This window comes from Gadus macrocephalus, chromosome 18 (assembly GCF_031168955.1).
Source record: "Gadus macrocephalus chromosome 18, ASM3116895v1".
NCBI lineage: Eukaryota > Metazoa > Chordata > Actinopteri > Gadiformes > Gadidae > Gadus > Gadus macrocephalus.
Genome location: NC_082399.1, coordinates 4989008 through 5003180, shown reverse-complemented (window position 1 = coordinate 5003180; position 14173 = coordinate 4989008). Strand labels below are relative to the sequence as shown.

At 47.4% G+C, this 14173-nt stretch overlaps 2 protein-coding genes across 2 annotated transcripts; both read right to left on the bottom strand.

Moving 5' to 3' along the window:
• Position 1: 1 nt before the first annotated feature.
• Positions 2-9327, bottom strand: spata20 (spermatogenesis associated 20; the record flags this gene model as incomplete). Its single annotated transcript, XM_060037235.1, has 10 exons — positions 8954-9327; positions 8105-8221; positions 7949-8013; positions 7398-7552; positions 6717-6860; positions 5933-6134; positions 5145-5275; positions 3481-3585; positions 1628-1702; positions 2-37 (listed from the first exon to the last, which is right to left on the bottom strand). Coding segments are annotated over exons 1-10 (1257 nt in total), but the record flags the coding sequence as incomplete, so codon positions are not given.
• A 77-nt stretch (positions 9328-9404) lies between these two features.
• On the bottom strand, positions 9405-13309 carry LOC132446295 (PI-PLC X domain-containing protein 1-like). Its single transcript, XM_060036514.1, has 7 exons — positions 13165-13309; positions 12939-13091; positions 12413-12537; positions 11689-11820; positions 10909-11064; positions 10206-10389; positions 9405-9840 (listed from the first exon to the last, which is right to left on the bottom strand). Exons 2-7 carry the CDS (start codon positions 13054-13056, stop codon positions 9593-9595), a joined length of 963 nt encoding a protein of 320 aa, XP_059892497.1. The 5' UTR covers positions 13057-13091; positions 13165-13309; the 3' UTR covers positions 9405-9592.
• Between the last annotated feature and the right edge of the window lie 864 nt (positions 13310-14173).

Below are 14173 nucleotides of genomic sequence, written 5' to 3'. Positions count from 1 at the left end.
CCGAGTCTGCGTCCTCCGCGCTGTAGAAGCCCCCGGACTGTGGGGGGGGAGAGGGGGCGGTCCGCAGGTAGAAGGTTAGGTCAACGAACGCCGTCTGGGCAGCCATTGAAGGTCCTAGAATGCCATTTGAGGTCTAAAAAGGTTGGATCAGCGAGGTTGCGCGACGTCACTTCTGTTGGTTTTTGAAGCGAGATCCCAAACAAACAGAGCCAGCCCGCCCCTCCCTCCCGTGTTTCCAGTCAAAACGATCATGAACGCAGCGCAAAGCCCCACAACACCCACCCCTTGTCGGTGATTGGTCACATTATATCAGTCAGATAACATTGACGATGTGCACACTGTGACAGGCTGTCAGTGCATGGCTGCCCATGTGCATGCTGGGACGTCTCTCTCAGGATAGCAACACTTTGGCTTCAGTCAAACCAAAGAGGAGTGATTCCATCGTGTTAGGGAGCCTTGGTACCCTTCTCCTTGGTGAGCTACATCTGATAAACACATCTGAACAGGCGCTGCTTCTCTTAAGGTTACACCAGGGGGCGTACTCAAAACTAATCACTCGGTTTCTAAGCCAATCAACAGAGGTCCTTACCCTTGCTTGGTTTTACATTTACCTTTAGGGCATTTAGCAGACGCTTTTATCCAAAAACGTACAATAATAATAATTTGTTTTCCATTAATGGACCGAACTGTTGTGGCCGCTCACTGTTTAATAAAACAAGGCCGACATCGCTGTATTCCTAATATACATATGGCTATATTCTTATTCATGAAAGCAAATAATTCATCTTAATTTTCTTAAAAAGGTGCACGAGACTAGAGCCACACATCATACAAATACGTACAAAATGTTATTTCAGGAGGAATGCCACCTGTTTCAAGGTAACCCTGTGCGAAACGCTTCCACGACACAGCAAAAACTGACACACAATATCCGGCCCAGAGAAATGACTTGCATGCCGTAATAACTAATTGCCGTATAATTACATAATAAATCTTGGGAGAATATAACGATCACAAAAGAGCACGCGTCTTAATTGCGTGTGCCCCTCGGTGCGGTCCAGTCATCAATCAAAAGAAAATGGCCGCCACGCATGTAGAGTCGGGCTGACCCAGAGAGAGAGAGAGAGAGAGAGAGCATGTGAGCGAACAAGCATGTGAGTGAACGAGGACTTGAGGCGTTTGTCAAAACCCAGGCAGCTGGTTGACCTCAACCACACACACACACACACACACACACACACACACACACACACACACACACACACACACACACACACACACACACACACACACACACACACACACACACACACACACACACAGGATGAACCCAGAAACATTATGAGAGGCGGTTTATTATATTTTTCCAATTACTATCTTCTTTGGAAAAGGCAAAAGAATATAAAAAAAATACAGGGACACACATCGGAGATAGGTCGGGTCAATTGAGTGGGAAGGTCTCCGTATGATTGATGTACGCACACACACACACACACACACACACACACACACACACACACACACACACACACACACACACACACACACACACACACACACACACACACACACACACACACACACACACACACACAGAGGAGTGCTAACAAGGGAAGGGATGTCTCACCTTGTCACTCAGGTCTCTCGAGACGTAGACCAGTATATCCCTGGCCACATCCGCAAAGAACTGCTCTCTCGACACCTGGAACACACCAAGAACATCCCAGAATGCAGCTGAGTAGTGGGGTACCTGCAGCATGGGCTAACCTTAACCGAGACGCTTTCTATTATTGACATGCACCCACATAGGGTAGCATGGCGTTGCATGAAGCACTGTTCTCACAGCAATAGCCTCACAGCTAACCACTAGTCTTCTGGGGGAGAGAGTGGGGGATGATAGCTGGTTGTTGCAGCCTCACCTGGCCGAGTCTGATTGGACTCTGGGGCTGGGTGAGGCTGCACACCTTTGGCACATTGAGCCATCAGTGTGTACAGGTTGGTCCAGCCGTCCCACAAACACACACACACAGGGGGAGATCTCCTCCATGGCAACATGGGGCACCAGCATCATTATCTACAAACATCTACAACGAATCGGCTCTCCAACCCCACCACCCTGCCTCCTTCTGTCTGGAGGAGCCCTGTTAAAGTCCCCGAGGTACAGGGGTGTAGCAGCCACCTAGATGGCGTGTAGCAACCTGCTTTCCCATTAACTGATTTATTTATACATCGCTTGCGTGCATCTGCGTGTTTGTGTCCAAATTAATATAGAGATGTTCCGATACCCTTTTTTCCCCCTCCAGATACCGATTCCGATTCCTGAACTTGAGCATGGGCCGAGACCGAGTTTATACCGATGCAGCATCAAGCATTGTAGCAACTAACAGCTTTTTGAAGGGATCTCTACGATGCCAGCAATGGTAACTGCCATTTCAGGCTCCCTGTTTTCGAACCTGATGATGAACATCTATTTCCTAACGGCGTTATTTGACGGTGCCGTTTGATCCCAGTGCCATCTGCTTGTCCGAACCCCCCGGTCTGAACGGGCAGCGAGGGTAGTGACCATCACCCTGATACTGAACCCTTGATATCCGATTGCTGATATCAGCCACAACAGAGCACAATACGGATGTTTACATGGCTTCAACAGAGGTCTTATCGTGGTGCTCCGTATCAGCAGGGTTGGGTAGGTTTACACGGCCGAATGCGGTCCTACCAGCCAGGCAACGCGAGTCAGCGTGGAGGAACGGGTATTTGGTAAAAAAAAGAATCGGAATCGAGTATTTCGGATTGGTCAATGTCACACATCAGGGCGAACAATGGGGTGATTAAACGAAGCGCCCTCAGGCTGCTCCCGGTGACAGAGCCCAGCTATTGTCCACATCGTTAATGTTCTGTGCTGGTTTTCAATGCTGCCACCCTGCTTCACTCATATCGCGTTCGTTTCGAGGGAGCCTGGAATCCCGCTCGCGTCGTTTCCGTTCCCGATAGCTGCTCATTGTGTTCCTGTGCAGCGTGTGACGAAACGTTTCTGACGGGATTGGAACCTCAGTGGAAGAATACCAATGTCGCCCCACAGAGGGCGCTACCGAGCATGGGCAAATGGTACATTTGAATAAATGACGTTGGGTTCTGTACACCGCGGACCTCAAGATACTAAACCATGACTTTGGCGTTAAAACACAGAGAAAACTCAAAAAATCTCAATGTCATATCTAAATATTTTATGAAACGCAATCTTTACAAAACCATTTCAACATTGTATCATGTGATTCCTGCTGACTTCCTTCCCAAGGTAATATTAGTAGTAATTATAGTACATCGTTCTAGGCTTTGTTTTAGTCATCAACTTTTAGGTCAGTCGCGCGTCTACATCTCTTTACCTCTGTGAATCTACCCCATTACAACACCGTGTGTGTGTGGGTGCATTTCCTCCGACCATTAAAGCACACAGGAGACCGGTAGGGAACCATCACCCACCTGGAAGGCGGTGACGTAGGCCACGGCCAGCTGGGCCTGGTCGTACAGCATCTTCTCGAAGTGCGGCACATGCCAGGAGGCGTCTGTCGAGTACCGGTGGAAGCCCTGAGGGAACGGTCAACGGTAAGCAGACTGCGTTTATAGGTTAGCGCTGTTCTAACCAGCGGCTCTACGATACTGCCCAACATTCACCCCTTCATGCACACATTCACACACCGACGGCGGAGTCAGCCACGCAGGGCGACAGCAAGCTCGTCGGGAGCAGTCAGGGTGAGGTGTCTCGCTCAAGGACACCTCGACGATCACAGCTAGGGGGAGCCGGGGATCGAACTGGCAACCTTCCGGTTACCAGCCAACCCGCTCTACCTCCTGAGCCACATGCCGCCCCTAGTGAGCGTGAGACCGACCGCTTTCAGACTTTGTTTATTTCAGTCCACCTTTAAGTGTCCGGCCTAAACCCATCAGGATTGATTACAGATGAGATTTTCCTCCACAGGGGATTACAACGGCATTAGATCGCTGCTGCAATGCAAAGTGCCGGCACTTCAGAATCAAAGTGCTATTCTAAGAGTGTTAAGTAGTCGAGTAGACTATTTTATATGGACGGACAAGAGAGAGAGAGAAAGAGAGACAGCAGGGGAGAGAAACAGAGAGAGACAGAGAGTGAGTAGGACAGAGAAACAGAGAAGTAGAGAGAGACAGAGAGAGTATATGCATGTAGTATATTAACTTGTATATGCATGCATCAAAGATGAATTCATCAGTTCAATTTCAATTCTCAACTGCCTTTAGTATACCAAGTGAACCAACCAATATAGAACAACAAGCATATCACTGTAGAGCAGAAACCTCGTCTCCATCATTCGTCTTTTAAAATGTTCATAAATCCATGGTATTCCTCACCCTTTACGTCAGTCTGAAGCTTTAACAAATATTGAACCAATGAAAAGCATTCAAAAGCATGTGACTAAATCTTCTAACATCCATTGGCTCCTCTAACTGTCAGTAGAGCTCCTAGCCCCGCCTTGCCTGCGCTTCCTTCACGTCACGAGAGCCCAGCTCAGTGGGAGGCGGCTCCGGAGACCGTCCCACTGAACACTGCTGCAGCTGCAATGCAGAACTGCCCGTTTGAATAAGTTCAGCTTCCCCTTAAATCCAAGGAAGACCAAGTCTATGAAATGTTTTAGATATTTTGAGAAGTGGGATCGGGGGTGAGTGTAGGAGTGCATTTTAGGATCGCACACAAACCCTTCATAGAAAGAGACTTGGGACTAATGTATTCAACTAAGCGTACGCATACTGTAGGGACAATAGAAACTGCAGCCTGATAATGTGATGCAGTTACTGCCTCACATGCGGTCGTTCTGATTAATGACAGACAGAACACGCAGCTCCACATTCGATGTCCGATAACCTCTTCACCCCATTCGAGCTAGATCTTGGTAATAAACAAATTACATAATGAGACATGAAAGTAGCAGACTGTATATGACATAGTTAATACCAGCTTTGATGGTGTTACGTTATTCCAGTCCGCAAGTGTTTGGTATTTATGGAACCAATTATGCTTTCTATTTTGAGCTTCATTATCATTATAACATCATTATTTTCTAAGTACAGTGAGTACGGATTGTATGGATATCGGAACACGCCCCAGGGCCCACCTGAGCCACGTGGTCGTGGATGCCCCCCAGGGCCATCATGCGGAGGGTGTGCAGGGTCATCTGGAGGGCCTCGGCCCCCTCGGTGGTGGAGCGGTTCAGGGCCCAGTACGACATCAGGAACATCAGGTTCACTGGAGGGGGGCCAGGAGGGGGGGGGGGGGGGGGGGTCATCAGAATGCATCATGGGATATGTTGTGGGCAATACGGCGCCATATTGAGAGGACTCAGAGTTGTAGTAACAACCTAATAACCTTATTACGTGCAACGTAGTAAGGCGATAAACTAGCCATATAGAGGGAAAGAGTAGAGATGGATACAAAGACAGACAGACAGACAGCCAGACAGCCAGACAGACAGACAAACAGACAGACAGAGTGACAGACAGACAGACAGACAGACAGACAGACAGACAGACAGACAGACAGACAGACAGACAGACAGACAGACAGACAGACAGACAGAAAGTAAAGAAAAATAATCATTTACAAAAGAACAAAAGATTGCAAGATAGAACCAATAAACCGTAGAACAAATTAACCATATACCCAATTAAGAAAAAAACTACGGAACCAAATTTCAAACCAATGAACAAAAGAACGAATTAACAAAACAATAAAAGAACGAAAGACAGAACAAATCAACGAAAGAGCGAGAGAACAAAAGCAAAACAAATTAACAATTCACCTTCAGCCCAAAACACTTTTTTAAGGTAAATTTTCCAGTGTGTCTGTGTGCGTACGTGTGTGTGTCTGTGGGCGTGTGCGTGGGTGTACGTGCGTGCGCCCCACCTGGTGTGGGGAACTTGGGGGCGTCTCTGAAGCCCCCGTACTCCTCCTCATAGGAGTGGGCCAGCTGCTGGAAGCAGCGATTGGCCACGTCCGGGGCCGGGGGCGGGGCCTCTCCGGGGGCCGCAGCGATGGCGGTGCCCTTCCTCAGAGCCTCCATGACGCGCTCGCCACTGGACTCTAGTCCGGTCCGGTTGGTCTGCCACTGGAGGACAACACATGGAAGGATGGACAATTATATTCAAGTTCATTAGCCCTTAATCACCGGTACAGCCTCAAAGGGCTTAACAGGCTGTGTGTTTAGGACCCCCCCCCCATGACCCTAGCCCCCCAGAGGGCTAGAAACCCCTCCCTTTATTAGCGATATCCCTCCTTCATAGTGGGGGATCCCTCCTTCAGAGTGGGGGATCCCTCCTTCATAGTGGGGGATCCCTCCTTCCAGGGATGATCAGGAGTGCAATGGGGGCCATAATTGACATAAATACTACAGTATACATGCATACAGTTAAAACATTTTAAAATCGGTCATTTGGTGCTGGCTGGTTAACCTTAAAATAAAGGAGGAACAATAACACTTCATTTTGAAAAAATCAAAGTTTTCTACGTTTACTGAGGCGTTTTTAAATAGTTCTGATGTTCCGTTTTTTTTGCTTGTGGTCATTTGTAGAACTAGAATTTGTTGATTGATCAAATAATTAGAGTTAAAAACAAACCAACTGCAACAAAAGCAATGTTTTGGACACATTTATTCAGCAAGAATCAGCTGAGCACTCGGCAGTCATCTGACCTGCTCCATGATTCTTCTGAGGACCGTTTTGAGTCCCGGTCTCCTTCCGGCGTCTCTGGGAGGGAAGTACGTGCCCCCGATGAAAGGTCGAAGGTCAGGGGTCAGCCACACACTCATGGGCCATCCACCTCCGCCACTCGTAGCCTGGAGAGAAGACACACGGTGAGTTACCGTAGGAGTTAAAGGGGCCCTATCTTACCTCCAGGTGTGAGTGTGATCAGACGTTACAAGCCGTTTAAAAAATCGGCCTATTCCTGTCTTTTAATGTGACATCACAAGTGGGCGTCCACAATGACCGCTGGAAAAATCTGTCTGCCAGCCTACCCAGCAAATGTTGCCTATCTATCAATCATACATTTAGGTGGACACTCCCACTTGTGACACAGGAAAAGGCCGATTTTCAAACGGTTTGTAACGGCTATTCACACTCACACCTGGGGGCATAAAAGGGGCCCTTTAAGTACACTGTGTGTGTGTGTGTGTGTGTGTGTGTGTGTGTGTGTGTGTGTGTGTGTGTGTGTGTGTGTGTGTGTGTGTGTGTGTGTGTGTGTGTGTGTGTGTGTGTGTGTGTGTGTGTCTTGATTCATGCTCGATTCTCACCATTCCCTAACAAGCGCCTTGAGATGAAAGCGTGTCTGAAGCTGACTGACTGAATAAATAAATACATACAGACGTCCTCACCTGTACGAACGTCATGTAGACCTTGTCCACGTCCGGCCTCTCCTCCCGATCCACTTTGATGCAGACAAAGTTCTCACTGAGCAGCCGTCCGATCTCCTCGTCCTCAAAGGACTCGCGCTCCATCACGTGGCACCAGTGACAGGTCGAGTAGCCCACTGTAAGTATAGCACAGGAAGGACAACACAGTAGGATTTGACATAGCTCACTGAAAGTAGAGCATAGGAAGAACAATACGTTTACACGTATACGTGTTTACATCGTCATGCATGTATAACATAGAGGAAAGGACAATGTGATCATGCACTACAATACCCCTTTAAATTATAGTTTATATAATATATATATCGTCTGTAGAGTGGGTTGACCTGTAGCTGGAAGGTTGCTAGTTCGAACCCAGGCTCAACCTTTGGTTGAGTGTCAAGGTGTCCCTGAGCAAGACACCTCACCATCACTGCTCCAGGCAGACAGGCCTGCATGGTTGACTCTTGGTGCGTATGCACCGTTGGATAAAAGCGTCCTGCCCTGAATGAAAATTATAAAATGTAGTTTACCTGACAGGAAGATGGGTTTGTCTTCCTGTTTGGCCCGGTCGAAGGCCTCCTGTCCCCAAGCGTACCTTAGACGAAGACAAGAACAGGATTTGAACGATAATAATCTCTGACACCGTAAACAAAGGGTCCTGAACAACGTGGATTCCGACCCCTCACCAGTCCACGGGGTTGTGGGCGTGCTGCAGGAGATAGGGGGACTTCTCCTCGTAGAGTCGGTTGGTGTGTTTTGGAGGGGTGGGGGGAGGGGGAGGAGTCCCGGACGCCATCCTTAGACTGGTGGACACAAAACCACAACAACGATCCTGTTAACTATCTTATAGTTAATGTTATAGCCATATATACAGCTCATACAAGGAGATATTTATTCACGTGGAATAAAACGCAAACAACACGGTAGCCAACAAATAGAAAAACATCATCAAATTTACATTTAAGGCATTTAGCAGACGTTTTTACCCTAAGTGAACTACAATAAGTACATTTGTAAGTAGAAAGAGAAACAACAATATATCTCTGTCGGGACAGCAACATCATCTAAAAATACAGGATGCTGAAGCTTGACTAGTTATAACCTTGCTCCACATAAATCCTAATGGACACCAGCCTGCTCTCCTCCTCTTGCGTTGCGCTCCACTTCACAACATCAGCAGCCAGGCTAACAGTAAGCCACGGGGGGTCGACCCTCCCGGAACACTGCCATCCAACACACCCCTTCACGTCCACATGATCACAACGCCTCATGGACAGACAGCCTCCTGGACAGAGAGCCTCATGGACAGACCGCCCCCTGCTCTCCTTCCTCGGCTCTCCAGTTTCACAACATTAGCATCCGGGCTAACAGTTAGCCACGAGACACGCAGCCCTGCACAACCCTTTCACCTTCACGTAATCACAAAGCGATAAGCGCCGATACCAAGTGTCTCTCACAGGGTTGGAGGACCACGGTTTGAATCCCGATGTCAGACGTACACGTTGTGGTACAGGGAGACCCGCAGGAGTCTTTACCTGCAGCCGAAGCGGGCGGCCGACTGTTGCTCCGGGAGCAGGGTTCTGTCCCGTCCCGCTGGGTTCTGGAGGTGGAAGTGGTGTTGGTGGTGGTGTGTGTGTCCGAACCCCCTGACTTGTCTCTCTGTGGTCTGCTGCTGCACAGCGTCTGCTCCAAGAACGGCTCTGCTCAGCAGGCGGGCTAAGCTACTCTGTGACACAGACCGGCCCCGGGCCAGTCTTAACATCCTACCGGGACACCTGATGTAAACCGGGTGTAAGCTGTCAAAGTCTGCTTACTCACTATGAGGAGGACTCCCTGTGTCACCGTGACACGGGACTAACATGTCCCGGGCGGGGGCATGTCCCACCGTACATGCAGTTCAATGATTCCGCCACACGATGGCACTGTGGCCAGAGCAGTGTGTGTGTGAGTGTGTTTTTACGTGTAGGCAGTTCATGATGAATGAATAAACTATGAGCTTGCAAAGATATTCACACATGCATGTATCGCTTTTAAAAAATGTGCGCATACATTTCATGTTACATTTCCCCAGTATAGATCTTTCACACTTAGTCTGCTTCTGTAGGCCTATTAAAATAATTCATAATATTTAATAAGTGTTATCTAATAAAAAATAAAAAAAAGTAGGCTACGTCTCATTTGTTCAGAAGGGCTGGCATTTTGCCATTGAGTTGAACGACGGTGGAGACAAAGTCGAGGAGATTCACAAAGTCTGAGGCGATGATGTTGATGTGGTCGTTGAAGGGCCCTGGATACTGCCTGTTCACCCAGTCCAGCAGATAGGGGAGCCCCTCTAGAGTCACGCTCCGAAGGGTCTTGGACAGGTACTTCAACGCCCCCAGTCCGTCCGGCAAGGTCAGGTTCAGACCGCACACAAAGAAGTCTGAAGAACACAGAGAGAGAAGCTTTCAGAGCGGAACAGAGCTCGAGACACGATGCTTTGATGATGACAAAGGCGAACACTGGAATAATCGGAGATCCTTGACAGTTATAGCGAACATAATTAGTGTTGTGTAACATATTTCCATATTTCACATAATTATTCGTGAAATATTTTGCACAACAGACAGTTTTATACAACAAGTGTACAATTTCAGACCATGAGAACAATAACCACTGCCATATCCAGTGTGACACCGGAAATGGTCAAAGTCAAAGTCTGGTTGGACAACACAGGTGAAACTGATTCAAACCGTGAGCACAACAGCAGCAGTATGAATGGAAGCCTCCGTTCACAAGATAACGTACAGTTTATAGGAGTTTGAGTCCTGAGCTTCTTGTCCAGTACGGTCACCACCTCGGAGGGGAATATCGTGTTTCCGTAGAAGTAGGGGATCTTCCTCCACATCTGCAGGTTGTGGTTCGCCGGATGGTCATAGGAGACGAGGATGTGTCGACCCGAATCCCAGCAGAACCGCAGCGTAGGCTGGTCCTGTTGGTGGGAAGATATGCTGTACGTCCTGGAACTCAATGTACAAACTTATTGTATGTTGTACCGTCCTGCCACTTAATGTACTCACTAATTGTGTGTTGTATGTCCTGGCACTTAATGTACACACTAATTGTATGTTGAACGTCCTGGCACTTAATGTAAACATGTAATACTTAGTGTTGTGTAGAATCTTATCCGAGCTATCTTTGTTGTATATGGGAATGGGTTGACCTAGTTATTCTTAGTGCTTGGTACACTTTGTTCTATGAACAGCCTTACTGTACCGACAGTAAGGCTGTCGGTTGTTGTTTCTCTTCCTTCTGACAAATGTACTTATTGTAAGTCGCTTTGGGTAAAAGCGTTCTAAATGCCCTTAATGTAAATGTAACCCAACGTGTGCATGCAAAGTGAAACATATTAATATAATATGGTATTTAATCCCTTCCGTTGTGTGACTCCCACTAAAAAAAGTATCTCCTAACATTCATAACAGTACATTTCCCACGTCGTGATGTTTACCGCGACAAGGACGAGTTTGGCTCCAAACAGTTGTGTGATGAAGTCGATGAGGTGCTGGTGGTGGTGGTCCTCCATCCCCCTGAAGTGGGACAGGGCCAGTAACAGGACCTCGGTGGGGTGACCCGCGGCCCAGTGGCTGACGGTGCTGAGGACGGTCTGAACAAAGAGCTGCTCAGTGAACGGCTTCGTATCACACGGGCCACACAGCGGCTCAATGTTCTTCTTCTGAGGTATTTCATCAGAGTTGGAATCCCAAACTTAATTATTGATACGCAAACTTTTTCACTAATTTCAGTGTTGGAAAATCCCCCGACTCCGTTTCATTTCTATTTCATCATCAGTCCGGGAACATCACAGGCTTTAAAGACATTATAATGAAGGAAACATTTCCTTTTTTTTTTTTGCTATTTTTTTGTTTTTACAAGAGCTTGACTATATTATACAGTTATTTAGCAGACCGTAATGGATGGAAACAGAAAGTAATAGCTTTCACGGATGAAGAGGTCGATGCCATTCAGTTTTCTTTTATATTGAGAATCTCTAACTTCCTAACAGACAGTCCCACTGCTGCGTGACCCGATAGAATTACCGATGGGATCTGATCCATGTTGTACCTATCAGACAGCAGGCACTCCAACTATCCCCGACCAAGCCACAAACCGGATCAACCATTCCTTCTGATCCCCGCCCCGCCCCATTGGGCCCCATTCAGCCAATCAGACACCTTGGCCTCCGGCCACTCGGGTGAAGCAGACAACCACCCCCCAGAGTGAGCCTCACCTCCACGTCGCTGTGGGTGTACAGGCCGTGGTAGAAGAAGGTGCGGGTGGGGTCAGGGTCGTCGGGTTTCCGTGCCACCCTCATGTCGAAGAACCGAACCCCCGCGTCCAGCTGTTGGCAAATGTTCAACTCCTGTGTCGCGAACGCACAATGGTCAGTAAGATAGGAGTCTTTTTTGTATTGCTTACATACTGCGTGTATTGACTCAACAGCTTTGTTTGTATATTAAACTCAGGAACCAAACCCCGAGCACTGAACAGAAAGGGCAGCTGCCGGCGACTGTTGCCTACTTTAATAATAATAATAATAATAATACATTTAATTTAGAGGCGCCTTTCAAGACACCCAAGGTCACCTTACAGAGCATATAGTCATCATAAATCGTTTAAAAAACAAGACATTGTGAAAAAATAAATAAATAAATAAATAAATAAATAAATAAATAAATATAATAAATAAAAAAATAAAACAAAAACAAGACAAAACAAAACAAACAAACAATCAAAACAGTGATCAGTTAGACGTTGTGTGTGAGTTTGAACAGGTGAGTTTTACTTTACATGAGCAATCCCATCTAGAGGATATTATACAACACTTTATTGCATCTGAAGAGCGAAGCCGTTTTTAGTTCTCTCCATTGAAGGGGGGTGGGGGGGGGATATGCAGAGTCTAGGTTACACCCCCTGTTCTACATGGAGTGGACCATCGTAGAGGTTGCACTGACCTGGGTGGTGGCCCATTTGTGTATCAAAGCACGCACGCAGTGCAGCTTGCTCACGGGTATAAGTGATTCCGGATCCAGGATGTCGGATTCCATGTCCAGGTCATAACCCATGGTGTCATGGCTGCCTGAGAGCACACAACGCACATCCGTCATACGCACACACTCGCTGTCGCTACAGTTCACTGAGGCTGCAACACTTGTAACTCATGTGTGGGAAGTAGGCTAATTATAAATAATGGTTAAATGTATTCATTAAGCAATTCAATTAAATTCAATTCGATTTGTATAGCCCTTAATCACAGGTCCAGGCTCAGGGCTCAGGCCATATATGTATGACCCCCCCCCCCCGACCCTAGCCCCCAAGAGGGCGAGAAAAACAACTAATTAGCAAGGAGGAAATCTTGAGAAGGAACGCAGAATGGGGATCCCTCCTTCCAGTGAGCATTCTGTATGTCTGTGTTGCCTCTATCAGCCGACCAGGCTAGCTGGATGACAACAAAAAGATGATCCCAGTGCTGCAGCCTACCTGGGATAGCCAGATTCCACAATGAAACGCGCTGCAGTCTGGATGGCAGTTTGGACATCCAATCAAGGTTGTCGTTGCCTTCCGTTGTCCCGCCCTCCTGGGGTCCCGACTCAGCCATCAAAACGGGATTTGATGTCAACTATAATTCACATCCTTAATGAGAATGGATAAAACGTTAACAGTTGCAGGTTGAACTATGCGTGTGACAGGAGGTGGAATGACCCACCTTCAGAGCCTTGTGAATGCCAGCCGTTCAGGTATGTTGTTCAGAATGTTCACAGCAGCGCTGGCTTTGTCTGACCAGAGATTCGCTGGCAGGTTGAAACTTGTTTAAGGTACACTGCCATTGAAACACATGTAATCAAAATACCAGTTTGGAATCTTGATAGCTTGCTTCACAGACAAAACAGGATCATAAATAGCAATGGAATGTAATTCCAAAACATTAACCTTTCTGAACTTCCACTTCCACATAATATCTATCCTTAAAGATATTCATACTATGCCTCAACAGTCAATATTTGTTTTGGTGACATCACAAGTGGGCGTGTCTAGCTGGATGTATGATGGATAGATCAGCACCATTTGCTACAGTCCACTGGGAAGACTGGTAGACTTATCTACCCAGCATGCATCTAGGTGGACACCCCCACTTAGGATGTAGCTAAAGCACAGGCAGCGTTTCAAAAGGCAGAGAACGACTTGTAGCAGCTAATCACAACCACACCTGGTGGCATAATATCTCCCCTTTAGCTCTACACTTAAATAATCAGTCTGAGTGACCTTTTCAGATACAAACATGAATCTACTGATCAGCCATGTTTGGTACTGATTAGGTCGTGAGGAGGAACGCTCGTTAACTCCACCATATGGTCTCATGTTAAAGGCCATTATTGGCTGTGGAGAGTATGTGGATGATGGCTGGTTTAGGCAGCCTCACCAGTCAGAGTCTGATTGGACTCTGACAGGTGGGTGAGGCTGCACACCCGTTGCACAGTGAGTCATCAGTGTGCAACAGGTTAAACCAGCCGTCACCACACACACCCAGGGAGAGGTCTCCTGCATGGCAGTGGAGCACCCTTGTCATGTTCATTTGCTGCAACTTCCACGATAAACCGGATTTCTAACCCCACCAGGCTGCGTCCCCTAGGTGGAGTGGGGGCTAAGGAACTCGTTACGACGGCATTTTCTCACATCCGTGCACATTGGATGTTTGTTCACACGCACAAAACGGC